Source organism: Hylobates moloch, unplaced genomic scaffold (genome assembly GCF_009828535.3).
Source record: "Hylobates moloch isolate HMO894 unplaced genomic scaffold, HMol_V3 SCAFFOLD_12, whole genome shotgun sequence".
In the NCBI taxonomy this organism is placed as follows: Eukaryota; Metazoa; Chordata; class Mammalia; order Primates; family Hylobatidae; genus Hylobates; species Hylobates moloch.
In genome coordinates this window covers 100570140-100584600 of record NW_026652287.1, presented here as the reverse complement: position 1 = coordinate 100584600, position 14461 = coordinate 100570140, and the positions used below count along the sequence as shown (strand labels likewise).

Below are 14461 nucleotides of genomic sequence, written 5' to 3'. Positions count from 1 at the left end.
GAGCCGTGATCTAGCCACTGCACTCCAGCCTGGGCGACAGAGTGAGACCCTGTCTCAGAATAAATAAATATAATTAATAAATAGGTATATCCCAATATTGGACTAAATGCTGGTCCAGAAGCACAAAATAGAAAGAATGGAGAGGAAGCGTTAATAAATATTATACAGGAAGCAATGTTTCTCCCCTCGTGTGGAGGAAGAGTTCCCCGCAGGTGAGAGTCACCTACTATTCAATCTGACTCTGAAGTTTTAAGTATTGATTCAAGTTATCAAAAGTGTATTAAGGGCTGGGTATGGTGGCTCAAGCCTGCAATCCCAGCACTTTGGGAGGCTGAGGTGGGGTGATCACTTGAGCTCAGGAGTTCAAGACCAGCCTGGCCAACACGGGTGAAACCCCATCTCTCTTTTTTTTTTTTTTTTTTTGAGACGGAGTCTGGCTTTGTCGCCCAGGCTGGAGTGCAGTGGTGCAATCTCGGCTCACTGCAAGCTCTGCCTCCCAGGTTCATGCCATTCTCCTGCCTCAGCCTCCCAAGTAGCTGGGACTACAGGCGCCTGCCACTACGCCCGGCTAATTTTTCTGTATTTTTAGTAGAGACGGGGTGTCACCTGTTAGCCAGGATGGTCTCGATCTCCTGACCTCGTGATCCACCCGCCTCGGCCTCCCAAAGTGCTGGGATTACAGGCGTGAGCCACCGCGCCCGGCAGGTGAAACCCCATCTCTACTAAAAGTACAAAAATTAGCTGGGCGTGGTGGCAGGTGCCTGTAATCCCAGCGACTCGGGAGGCTAAGGCAGGAGAATCGCTTAAACCTAGGAGGTGGAGGTTGCAGTGAGCCGAGATCTTGCCATTGCACTGCAGCCTGGGTGACAGAGTGAGACTCCGTCTCAAAAAAAAAAAAGTATTAGGTGGCTCATTGTGCCCAGTTCTGTCCTCTGTCCCCAGTGAGAAGTACAGGAAGAAGAAAGCCACCGTCCTTCCCTAGAGCAGATCCCAACAGAGCTTAGAGTGCAGGTTCCACAGAAAGCGGTTAAGGCTCAGCTGGTCCAGCCCATCATTCCCTGGGCAGCTGTGGGATCTATGGATAGAGAAGGACAGAGCTGAGCTTAGAGGGGAAGGAAGGGGATGAAGATTGTTTTCTCCTGGCATCCAAACACAGCTTTTCAACCACGGGGAGCACCACCCTCACTTCCCATCGCCCCATCCAGGGATATTTGAAAGGTATGAGAGTAGTGGCTGTTTTGTTTGTTTGTTTCACAATAATTAGGTCTTCAACAGGTGTTCAATGGGAAAGGAAGTATTACCAATGTCGAGTTACGTGTTCCTATAATGGACAAGACAGTCTCACATGGTGAAGAACTATTGCACTTTAAACACCATTTGTGGCCACGCCCGGTGGCGCACACCTGTAATCCCAGCACTTTGGGAGGCTGAGGCAGGTGGATCACTTGAGGCCAGGAGTTTGAGACCAGCCTGGCCAATGTAGCGAAACCCCGTCTCTACTAAAAATACAAAAAAACTAGCCAGATGGTGGCAGGTGCCTGTAGTTGCAGCTACTTAGGAGGCTGAGGCAGGAGAATCACTTGAACCTGGCAGGCAGAGGTTGCAATGAGCCGAGATTGCACCATTGCACTCTGGCCTGGGTGGCAGAGCAAGACTCTGTCTCAAAACAAACAAACAAAAAAACAAAAATACCATTTGTGCCCATGAGGAGAAACGTGTGAAGTCCCCATAGTAGAGTCTGATGTTTAAAGAACCCTATATGGATTGAATGCACAGCAGGGCGGCTACAGTTCACAAGGCTGCACTGGGTAATTAGAATTTGCTAAGAAGGTGGATCTTAAACAGAAAGGTCCATAAGCTAGATTGAGATAACCATTGTCACAATTAGTGAACTTTCTTCCTTGGTACACAATTAATTACTTAGTTAGTAGGAAAGTTCCCAGAAGGTGGATCTTAAACAGAAAAGTCCATTAGATACATTGTGACAATCATGTCACAATTAGTGAAATTTCTTCCTTGGTACACAATAAATTACTTAGCAGGAGGGTTCCCCACTCGTAGGTTTATGGGGGTATAACTGACAAATCGAAATGGAATATATCAAAACATCACGTTGTACACAAATATAACTCCATTTTTATTTGTCGATTAGATCTCAATAAATCTGGAGCAGAAGAGAATTCCGTATCTCTACAGCAGCCCAGGAAAGAGAGAGGGGTCCCATTTTTTAACGTGAATCTGTTACTGGAAAGGGTTCCCAGTCCAGACCCCAAGAGAGGGTTCTCGGATCTCACACAAGAAAGAACTCAGGGCGAGTCCACAGAGTTTATGGAAGCAAGTTTATTAAGAAAGTCAAGGAATATGGCTGCTCCATAGGCAGAGCGGTCCAGAGGGCTGTCGGTCGGCTATTTTTGTGGTTATTTCTTGATCGTATGCTAAACAAGGGGTGGACTGTTCATGAATTTTCCAGGAAAGGGGAGGGGATTTCCCTGGAACTGAGAGTTCCTCCCTCGTTTAGCTTCTGGAAGTTGCCATGGCATCTGTAAGCTGTCTTGGTGCTGGAGGGAGTGTCTTTTAGCATGCAAATGCATTATAATTAGCAAATAATGCGCAATGAGGACGACCAGAAGTCACTTTTGTTGCCATCTTGGATTTGGCAGGTTTTGGCTGGCTTCTTTATTGCATCTTTGTGTCTTTGGGTCTTTGTGACCTGTATGTTGTGACCTGTCTCATCCTGTGACTTAGAAAGCCTTAACCCCCTGGGAATGCAGTCCAGCAGGTTGCAGCCTCAGTTTACCCAGCCCCGGTTCAAGATGGAGTCACTCTGGTTTGAAGGCCTCCGACAGATCCACCTGGAGATACCTTCCGGCTGTACCAGGCCTCCATCAGGAAAGCTCCCATGATAACCACAATTATGGCAGCCAGACCCAGTCGTATGAAGTTACCCAGGGTGTAGTTGCTCGATGTGGTACCTGGGGGAACTGAAAGAGAGAAGGGGCTCAGCACTGACCCTCAGAGGTATCCCTCCTTCTCAAATGGCCCCGCCAAGTCTGACTCTCATCACCCACTTAATGTTTTCGGGTTTTTTTGTTTTGTTTTTGAGATGGAGTTTTGCTCTTGTTGCCCAGGCTGGAGTGCAGTGGTGCAATCTCGGCTCACCACAACCTCTGCCTCCCTGGTTCAAGTAATTCTCCTGCCTCAGCCTCCCAAGTAGCTGGGATTATGGGCATGTGCCACCATGCCCGGCTAATTTTATATTTTTAGTAGAGATGGGGTTTTGCCATGTTGGTCAGGCTGGTCTCGAACTCCTGACCTCAGGTGATCTGCCCACCTCAGCCTCCCAAAGTGCTGGGATTACAGTGTGAGCCACCATGCCCCCATGTTGGTCAGGCTGGTCTCGAACTCCTGACCTCAGGTGATCTGCCCACCTCAGCCTCCCAAAGTGCTGGAATTACAGTGTGAGTCACTGTGCCTTGCCACCCACTTAATGTTTTCTAGCTGATAGTCCACTGTACTTTTATGTTTTAATTGAACTTTTTTTTTTTTTTTTGAGATGGAGTTTTGCTTTTGTTGCCCAGACTGGAGTGCAATGGCACAATCTCGGCTCGCTGCAACATCTGCCTCCCAGGTTCAAGTGATTCTCCTGCCTCAGCCTCCTGAGCAGCTAAGATTATGAGCATGCGCCACCACACCTGGCTAATTTTGTATTTTTAGTAGAGACGGGGTTTCTCCATGTTGGTCAGGCTGGTCTCGAACTCCTGACCTCAGGTGATCTGCCCGCCTCAGCCTCCCAAAGTGCTGGGATTACAGGTGTGAGCCACCATGCCCGGCCATAATTGAACTCTTTAAAGTTTTAATCCCTGAAAACAACAGATGGAATCTTTGTTGTTGTTTTTGAGACGGAGTCTCGCTCTGTCACCCAGGCTGGAGTGCAGCGACACAATCTCGGCTCACTGCACCCTCCACCTCCTGGGTTCAAGTGATTCTCCTGCCTCAGCCTCCCGAATAGCTGGGACTACAGGCACCTGCCACCACACCCGGCTAATTTTTGTATTTTCAGTAGAGATGGGTTTTCACCATGTTGGCCAAGCTGGTTTCAAACTCCTGGCCTCAAGTGATTCGCCTGCCTCGGCCTCCCAAAGTGCTGGGATGACAGGCATGAGCCACCACGCCCGGCCAAAATATGGAATCCTAATGAGTTGTAGTGGGAGTTCCTTTATCTTCCTTCCTTGATATTCACTCCACCGTAGCTCTCTTCCTGCGTTTATTTGCACTTTATCCCATTTCCACCTTCCCACATTGCCTTTTCTCCTTCCCCATCCTTATGTTAAGGAATAGTCTTAGGGGCAGCCCATGAGACGGAAGGAGCTCCACAGAACCCGGAATTCCGTGGCTGGATCAGCATCCTCGCAGCACACGCTGCTGTGCAGGCAGAGCATCTGAGAAAGTTTGAGTTGAGGCCGGGCACAGTGGCTCACGCCTGTAATCCCAGCACTGTGGGAGGCTAAGGTGGGAGGATTGCTTGAGGCCAGGAGTTCGAGAGCAGCCTGGGCAACATGGCGAAACCCCATGTCTACTAAAAATACAAAAAAAATTAGCCAGGTGTGGTGGCGGGTGCCTGTAATCCCAGCTACTCAGGAGGCTGAGGCAGGAGAATTGCTTGACCTGGGCCTAGGGTTGGGGGGTGGAGGCTGCAGTGAGCTCAGATTGTGCCACTACACTCCAGCTTGGGCGATAGAGTGAGACTCCATCTCAAAGAAAACAAACAAACAAACAAACAAACAAACAAACAAACCCCTAGCCTCCAGATTTTCAGGGAGGCTGATTTGAGTAATAATAAAACTCTGATTGGCCAGGTGTGATGGCTCACGCCTGTAATCCCAGCACTTTGGGAGGCCGAGGTGGGCAGATCACGAGGTCAGGAGTTCGAGACCAGCCTGGCCAATATGATAAAACCCCATCTCTACTAAAAATACAAAAATTAGCCAGGGATGGTGGCACGCACATAGTCCCAGCTACTCGGGAGGCTGAGGCAGAAGAATCGTTTGAACCTGGGAGGCAGAGGTTTCAGTGAGCCGAGATCGCGCCACTGCACTCCAGCCTGGGCAACAGAGCAAGACTCCGTCTTAAAAAAACAAACAAACAAAAAAACTCTGAGGCCGGGCGTGATGGCTCACACCTGTAATCCCAGCACTTTGGGAGGCTGAGGCGGGTGGATCACAAGGTCAGGAGATCGAGACCATCCTGGCTAACACAGTGAAACCCCGTCTCTACTAAAAATACAAAAAAAAATTAGCCGGGCGTGGTGGCGGGCGCCTGTAGTCTCAGCTACTCAGGAGGCTGAGGCAGGAGAATTGCTTGAACCCAGGAGGCAGAGGTTGCCATGAGCTGAGATCACACCACTGCACTCCAGCCTGGGCGACAGAGCGAGACTCCGTCTTAAAAAAAAAACAAAAAACAAAAAAACTCTGGTCTCCCGCTTACCTGGCTCAATGTGTATTAAACTCTTTTCTGCAATTCCTGTCTTGATGAATGGGCTTCATCCGGGCAGCAGGCAAGAGGAACTCATTACAGCAGTTTCAACAGATGCAAAATAATTTACAGAGCTGAGGAAGCAGAGTGCTAGCACCCAGTAAGACAGGAAACAAGATACTTTCAGAATTCTAGCAGTCAGTGCTAAAAGACATGGGTAGACACCGAATCCATGGCACAGAAGCAGGAGGCTGTGCAAACACCATGTTCCGAGGATGAGATAGTTCTTGTTTAATTTGAAACTGGGTCTCACTATGTTACCCAGGCTGGTCTCAAACTCCTGGGCTCAAGCAATTCTCCATCCTCAGCCTCCCAAAGTGCTGGGATTACAGGCCTGAGCCACCGCGCATGACTGAGAAAGAATTATTGAGAGTGAAATCACTAACACCAAGAAAAACCAAAACACGCCAGGCACGGTGGTTCACACCTGCAATCCTAGCACTTTGGGAAGCCAAGGTGAGTGCATCACCTGAGGCCAGGGGTTTGAGACCAGCCTGGTCAACATGGTGACAACCCCGTCTCTACTAAAAATACAAAAATTAGCCAGGCATGGTGGCGGGCACCTGTAATCCCAGCTTCTCAGGTGGCTGAGGCAGAAGAATTGCTTAAACTTGGGAGGCAGAGGTGAGCTGAGATCGTACCACTGCACTCCAGCCTGGGCGACAGAGCAAGAATCTGTCTCAAAAACAAAACGAAACAAAACAAAAAACAAAAACGCTAAGAGATGCAAAGAATGGTAGAAGGAATCTGGTGCTGGTGGATTCATAATTTTCAAAAACAGCCTAGAAATTATCCAAGGATGTAGTACAACAAAAAGGCAAAGGAGGGCCGGGTGCAGTGGCTCACGCCTGTAATCCCAGCACTTTGGGAGGCCGAGGCGGGCAGATCACCTGAGGTCAGGAGTTCAAGACCAGCCTGGTCAACATGGCGAAAACTTCATCACTACTAAAAATAGAAACATTAGCCGGATAGGTGGTGCTGGCCTATAATCCTAGCTACTCGGGAGGCTGAGGCAGGAGAATCACTTGAACCTGGAAGGTGGAGGTTGCAGTGAGCCAAGATCGCGCCATTGCACTCCATCCTGGCAACAGAGTGAGACTCCATTTCAAAAAAAAAAAAAAAAGGCAAAGGAGTGGAAATTGTTAAAGGAAGTTTTTTTTGTTTGTTTGTTTGTTTTTGAGACGGAGTCTCACTCTATCGCCCAGGCTGGAGTGCAGTGGCAAGATCTTGGCTCACTGCAACCCCCACCTCCCATGTTCAAGCAATTCTCCTGCCTCGGCCTCCCAAGTAGCTGGGTCTACAGGTGCATGCCACCATATCTGGCTAATTTTTTATTTTTGGTAGAGACGGGGTTTCACCATGTTGGCCAGGCTAGTCTTGAATCCTTGACCTCGGATGATCCGCCCACCTCGGCCTCCCAAAGTGCTGGGATGACAGGCATGAGCCACTGTGCCCGGCCAGAAAGGGAAGATTTTTTTAAGAGCAATGATATTGCAAGTAATGAAGAAATGAGATTCACAGAAGAACAAAATAATCTCTGATTAAAAGCAACACACACAGTTCCTCAAAATCATACATGCCCTTACCTGTCACCAACATCTCAAGCTGATCACTGGGTTCTGAGGCCCAGAAGGGAGACTTTGTCTGGTAGTACATGCAGCTGTAGTTCCCAGCATCGCCGGCTGTCACGTCCTCCAGAGAGAAGTCTATCTCCTTCCCTGCTGGACTCCGCAGCTGGATGGGCGATGACGTCCCTGCCTTCAGTAGAGCGAACATGATAGGCAGGAACAATTGGTCTCGCTTCCGGCACTGCAGAGTCACCCTTCCACCTGCAGTCACTGTACCCCTTTGGTAGGTTTGGAGGAAAGGTTTAGATAAATGTCCTGTAAGAGAAGTCAGACTCTGAGGTCCTGGGGAGAAGTCTGGAATCTCCCACTCACCCCTGTTCTCCTGGCCGGAGGCTCTCATGGAGTGTGGGAAATGAGAGATTCCCGATCTCTTCTACCTTCCTCCACTTTCTACTCCGACCCCAGGACAGAGATTCTCCCTCCTACAAGACCTGTATAAGGCCGGGCATGGTGGCTCACACCTATAATCCCAGCACTTTGGGAGGCCGAGGTGGGCGGATCACCTGAGGTCAGGAGTTCGAGACCAGCCTGCCCAACATGGCAAAACGCTGTCTCTACTAAAAATACAAAAATTAGCCGGGCATGTTGGCAGGCACCTGTAATCCCAGCTGCTCAGGAGGCTGGAGCAGGAGAATCACTTGAGCCCAGGAGGCGGAAGTTGCAGTGAGCCGAGATGACACCACTGCACTTTGGCCTGGGCGACAGAGTATAAAACCAAGATATGCAATTTCATTCCTGTCTCTCTCCCTCTCCCACCACCCCCAACTACTCTGGAGGTGGGACCCCTTTTCTCCCCCTGTTCCTCCACTTCCTCCCTCATCCCCTGTCCCCCATATGTCATTGGTAGGCACCCTGTCTGCACCTGTCACCAACAGTAGAAGGGCGTCAGTGTGCTGTGAAAGGATGTGGGGGGATGCTTTTCTGTAGTATTCGCAGGTGTACTCTCCAGCATTTCTGACTTTTAGATTATTGAGGTGAAATTCGGCCGCGCCCTCTGTAGAATCAAGGGGCTTCGGGGACTCCAGAATAATTCCTCCCTTCCTGAGAACAAAGCTCACATCTCTGGCAGGAGTCCAACAACGCAGCGTCACATTGCTGTTGGCAGGGACCACCGAGCTGGGCCAGGCACTGAGGGACGGCTTGGGCAGTGACCCTGGAAGGAAGCAGAGCCCGGTGCTGGACCCGACGCCCTCCCCTGCTCTCAGGAAGCCCTTTTTAAAATTTATTATTATTATTATTTTGAGATGGAGTCTCCCTCTGTTGCTCAGGCTAGAGTGCAGTGGCACAATCTCAGCTCACTGCAACCTCCGTCTCCCAGGTTAAAGCGATTCTCCTGCCTTAGCCTCCCGAGTAGCTGGGATTACAGGCACGCACCACCACACCCGGCTAATTTTGTATTTTCATAGAGACAAGGTTTTACCATGTTGGCCAGGCGGGTCTCAAACTCCTGACCTCAGGTGATCCACCTACCTCGGCCTCCCAAAGTGCTGGGATTATAGGTGTGAACCCCTGCGCCCAACCAGGAAGCCCATTTTAAGAAGGGAAAGGGGCCGGGCGCGGTGGCTCACCTCTGTAATCCCAGCACTTTGGGAGGCCGAGGCGGGCAGATCACGAGGTCATGAGATCGAGACCATCCTGGCCAACATGGTGAAACTCCGTCTCTACTAAAAATACAAAAATTAGCTGGGCGTGGTGGCAAGCACCTGTCGTCCCAGCTACTCGGGAGGCTGAGACAGGAGAATCACCTGAACCCAGGAGGCGGAGGTTGCTATAAGCCGAGATTGAACCACCGCACTCCAGCCTGGCGAAAGAGTGAGACTCTGTCAAAAAAAAAAAAGAAAAAGAAAAAGAAGGGGAAGGGGAAAGGAACAGCAGGGAATTTGGGATGACAGGCCAAGGAGGGTGTAGTTGAGGAAACACTCACCATCTCCCCCTGTGTCTCCTTGGCCCACGCACAGTCCTGCAAGACAATCCTCTGTGAGCCATAAGCCCCTGCCTGGAGCCACATCGCCCCCTGCCCTGACCCCTGGAGACCGTCCCAGAGTCTCCTGCTGAGAACAGACCCTTGGAGGTCATGTGCTCAGGAGTTTGGACAGTGGCTTCCGCTCGACTTCCAGCTCCTCCGTCCTTTCCCTCTTTGACCGTCCTGTGTGGCTCTCACCTCCCCCGGCTCCAGGCCTTTCCCACAAATCCTTCCATTCTCATCTTCTGTTTCAAAACAGCACTAATTCTTACCATTTCGTTCTTTCTTTTTTTTCCAGAGACAGAGTCTTGCTCTGTCGCCCAGGCTGGAGTAGAGTGACGCAATCTCGGCTCACTGCAACCTCCGCCTCCCGGGTTCAAGTGATTCTCCTGCCTCAGCCTCCCAAACAGCTGGGATTACAGGCATGTGCCAGGACGCCCGGCTGAGTTTTGTATTATTAGTAGAGACAGGGTTTCACCATGTTGGCCAGGCTGGTCTCGAACTCCTGACCTCAGGTGATCCACCCACCTTGGCCTCCCAAAGTGCCGAGATTACAGGCATGAGCTTTGCGCCCAGCCTCTTCTTTTTATTTCTTTTTATTTTTAATTTTTTAATTTTATTATTGTATTTTGAGACAGGGTCTCTCTCTGTTGCCCAGGTTGGAGTGCAGTGGCTCCATCATGGCTCACTGTAGTGTCCGGGGCTCAAGTGATCCTCCCACCTCAGCCTCCCGAGTAGCTGGGATCACAGGTGTGCACCACCACACCTGGCTAATTGTTTAGTCTTTTGCAGAGAGAGTCTCCCTATGTTGCCCAGGCTCATGATCTCTTTTAATCCCTTCATGACTCCAAATAGGACAAAATTTATTGTTTGATGTCCTGTAACAAGCCTCACAACATCCAAATGGTCATTCCAGAAAGGGGAAAGCATACATTCCTCCCTGTTCCACACACAGCTGCGTTTGCTCTTCTTCCTTTTTAATTGTTTTTGATAGAGACAGGGCCGGGCTGGTTAAGAACTCCTGACCATGCTGGGCATGGTGGCTTACGCCTGTAATCCCAGCACTTTGGGAGGCCGAGGCAGGTGGATCACGAGGTCAGGAGTTCAAGACCAGCCTGGCCAACATGGTGAAACCCCGTCTCTACTAAAAATACAAATATTAGCCAGGAGTGGTGATGAGTGCCTGTAATCCCAGCTACTCGGGAGGCTGAGGCAGAGAATCGCTTGAACCCAGGAGGCGGAGGTGGCAATGAGCTGAGATCGCGCCACTGCACTCCAGCCTGGCGACAGCGCAAGACTCGGTCTCAGGAAAGAATAAAAAAAAGAGAGAAAGGAAAGAAAAAACATAATATCAAGCCTGTTTATGAACATTATCATAATAGTGAGATTGATCTAACCCAAAGAAAGTTAGTTAGGCCAGTGTCTCTGAGAGATTGCCTCTTTTCCCCCTGTATGAACAGTTTTATGTCTCAGCAGGAAAAAGGGGAAGTTACCAGGCGTTTGTGCTACTATTGCACCCATGAGCCAATCCATAAACTGACACTTCAAGTTTTGCAAAAGGAAATTGTGAACACCCGAAAGGTTCAAACAACATAAGTGTCCATCCATGGAAAAATGGATAAACACAGTGTGCTCTATACATTCAATGGGATTTCTTTTCTTTTTCTTCGTTTTCTTTTCTTTTTTTTTTTTTTGAGACATAGTTTCATTCTTGTTGCCCAGGCTGGAGTGCAGTGGCGCGATCTTAGCTCACCACAACCTCTGCCTCACGGGTTCAAGTGATTCTCCTGCCTCAGCCTCCCAAGTAGCTGGGATTACAGGCATGTGCCACCATGCCCAGCTAATTTTGTATTTTTTAGTAGAGACAGGGTTTCACCATGTTGGTCAGGCTGGTCTTGAACTCTCCACCTCAGGTGATCCGCCCACCTCAGCCTCCCAAAGTGCTTTTTTCTTTTTCTTTTCTTTCTTTCTTTCTTTTTTTTTTTTTTTTTGAGACAGGGTCTCGCTCTGCTGCCCAGGCTGGAGTGCAATGATGTGATCCTAGTTCACTCCAGCATCAACGCCCTGGGCTCAAGTGATCCTCCCACCTCTGCCTCCCGAGTAGCTGGCACTACAGGTGCACACCACCATGCCCAGCTCATTGTTTTTTGTTGTTGTTGTTTTTAATATTTATTTATTTATTTTGAGATGGGGTTTCGCTCTTGTTGCCCAGACTGGAGTGCAATGGCACGATCTCAGCTCACTGCAACCCCTGCCTCCCGGGTTCAAGCGATTCTCCTGCCTCAGGCTCCCAAGTAGCTGGGATTACAGGCACCTGCCACCACGCCTGGCTAATTTTTGTATTTTTAGTAGAGATGGGGTTTCACCCTATTGGCCAGGCTGGTCTCGAACTCCTTAACGTCAGGTCATTGCAAAAAAGTGCTGGGATTACAGGCGTGAGCCACCATGCCCAGCCTCATTTTTGTATTTTTTGTAGAGACAAGGTTTCACCATGTTGCCCAGGCTAGTCTCGAACTCCTGGGCTCAAGCGATCTGCCTGCCTCAGACTCTCAAAGTGCTGGGATTACAGGTGTGAGACACTGTGCTCAGCCTACAATGGAATTTTAGCCACAAGAAAGGAAATCTGACATATCCTACAATATAGATGTACCTCGAGGATATTATGCTGAGTAAAATAAGCCAGGCACAAAAGAACAAGTGTAATAATTATTTCTGGGTGTGTCTGTGGGGTGTTTTTAGAGAGATCAGCGTTTGAATTCGATGCTGAGTCGGGCAGGTTGGCCCTTCCTAATGGAGGTGGGCATTCTGCTGAAGGCCAGGATGGGAGAAAAAGGTGGAAGAGCCACCACAGTGGCTTACGCCTGTAATCCCAGCACTTTGGGAGGCCAAGGCAGAAGGGCTGCTTGAGGCCAGGAGTTCGAGACCAGCCTGAGTAACATAGTGAGATCCCGTCTGTACAAAAAATTTAAAAATTACACGGGGCACTGTGGCTCATGCCTGTAATCCCAGCACTTTGGGAGGCTGAGGCTGAGGCGGGCAGATCACCTGAGGTGATCACCTGAGGGAGCTCAAGACCAGCCTGGCCAACATGATGAAACCCCGTCTCTAATAAAAAGTACAAAAAATCAGCAGGGTGTGTGGTGGGCACCTGTAATCCCAGCTACCCAGGAGGCTGAGGCAGGAGAATTGCTTGAGCCTGGGAGGTGGAGGCTGCAGTGAGCTGTGGTCATACCACTGTACTCCAGCCTGGGGACAGAGTTAGACCTTGTCTCAAAAAAAGGAAAGAGAAGGAAGGAAGGAAGGAAGGAAGGGAGGGAGGGAGGGAGGGAGGGAAGGGACGGAAAGAGAGAGAGGAAGGAAGGAATGAAGGAGAAAGAAAAACCAGCACTTTGGGAGGCCAAGGCGGGCGGATCACGAGGTCAGGAGATCAAGACCACCCTGGCTAACACTGTGAAACCTACGAAAAATACAAAAGTTAGCCAGGCATGGTGGCAGGCGCCTGTAGTCCTAGCTACTTGGGAGGCTGCGGCAGGAGAATGGCGTGAACCTGGGAGGCGGAGCTTGCAGTGAGCTGAGATCGTGCCAATGGCACTCCAGCCTGGGGGACAGAGCGAGAATCTATAAAAAAAAAGAAAGAAAGAAAGAGAGAGAGGAAGGAAGGAAGGAAGGAAAGAAGGAAAGAAGGAGAAGAGAGAGAGAGATGAAAGAAAGGAAAGAAAGAAAGAAAGAAAGAAAGAAAGAAAGAAAGAAAGAAAGAAAGAAAGAAAGAAAGGTTGGTTTTAGTGTAGATAGTGGTGATGGTTACACAGCAGCCTCAATTTACTTCATAATTATCTATTTAACACTAAATTTTTATTTATGGTATTAAGGTTTCTGGGCCAGGCGCAGTGGCTCACGTCTGTAATCCCAGCACTTTGAGAGGCTGAGGTGGGCAGATCACCTGAGGTTGGGAGTTCGAGACCAGCCTGGCCAACATGGTGAAACCCCGTCTCTACTAAAAATACAAAAATTAACCAGGCATGGTGGCACACCCCTGTAATCCAGTTACTCAGGAGGCTGAAGCAGGAGAATCGCTTGAACCCAGGAGGCGGAGGTTGTGGTGAGCTGAGATCATGCCATTGCACTCCAGCCTGGGCAACAAGAGCAAAACCCTGTCTCAAAAAAATAAAATAAAATAAAATAAGGTTTCTATTCTGCATACTTTTACTTACAGACAAAAAGTCAGAGTTGATCCTGAGAAAACGGGTAAGCCAATGAAGCCAGGTGGTGGAGGCATTCAGCAAAACTCACGAAGTTGAAACTAGAGGAGTTGAAGTTTGCAGAGCACTCGTTTCCAGGGAATGTCTGCGGTGCACTCAGCAGGACGTCTCACTCCTCCCATGTGCTCAGTAAGCCAAAGTTGATATTATTATTTTCCATCCCCAGCCCAACTATCCCACCAGTTCCACGATTCTCTGCAGTCCCAGTGGATAGCCCTGTGAGACTTACTGAAACAGAGGAGGGAAAGCAGCTTAGGGATCATGATGGCTCCTCAGGTCTCCCAGGGTCCGTCTTGGGTTCTGCAGTCCACAGATGGGAGAAGAGCTTGAGTCGTCACTGTCTCTCTCCCACCCAAGAGTGTGGGCAGTAACAGCTTTTCCTAGCCTTTCAGTTCCCCCTCCCATATCCACATTCAGGAAACATGTTGATGTTGCTGATTGCAACATGCTCCTTACACCAGTGTTCAAGCACTTGACTCACAGGAAATGCTCCTCTGTCTCAGGCAGATTTCAGGCATCAAACAGGTAACCCAGAAAATGCTTCAGACTTGGCCCTGAAGGGTTCATATTGAAGAGATGAAACACTTCACTCTTTTTTTTTTTTTTTTTTTTTTTTGATGGTGTCTGGTTCTGTCACCCAGGCTAGAGTCCAGTGGCACGATCTCAGCTCATTGCAACTTTAGCCTCCTGGGTTCAAGTGATTCTCCTGCCTCAGCCTCCAGGTAGCTGGGATTACAGGCGCATGCCACCATGCCCAACTAATGTTTGTATTTTTAGTTAAGACGATGTTTCACCAAGTTGGCTGAGCTGGTCTCAAACTCCTGGCCTCAAGTGATCCACCTGCCTCAGCCTCCCAGACTGCTGGGATTACAGGCATGAGCCACCATGCCAGAACGTCATCACCTTCATCACCTCTTTTTTTTTTTGAGATGGAGTTCTACTCTTTCGCCCAGGCTGGAGTGAAGTGGTGTAATCTCAGCTCACTGCAACCTCCATCCCCCAGGTTCAAGTGATTCTCCTGCCTCAGCCGCCCGAGTAGCTGGGATTACAGGAGCCCTCCAACATGCCCAGTTAATTTT

At 49.4% G+C, this 14461-nt stretch overlaps 1 protein-coding gene across 1 annotated transcript; it reads right to left on the bottom strand.

The window, feature by feature from the left end:
- Positions 1 to 2819: 2819 nt before the first annotated feature.
- Positions 2820 to 13645, bottom strand: TARM1 (T cell-interacting, activating receptor on myeloid cells 1). Its single transcript, XM_032171052.1, is given in 6 exon segments — positions 2820 to 2846; positions 2848 to 2981; positions 7119 to 7415; positions 8023 to 8313; positions 9085 to 9120; positions 13612 to 13645. Coding segments are annotated over 6 exon segments (819 nt in total).
- Between the last annotated feature and the right edge of the window lie 816 nt (positions 13646 to 14461).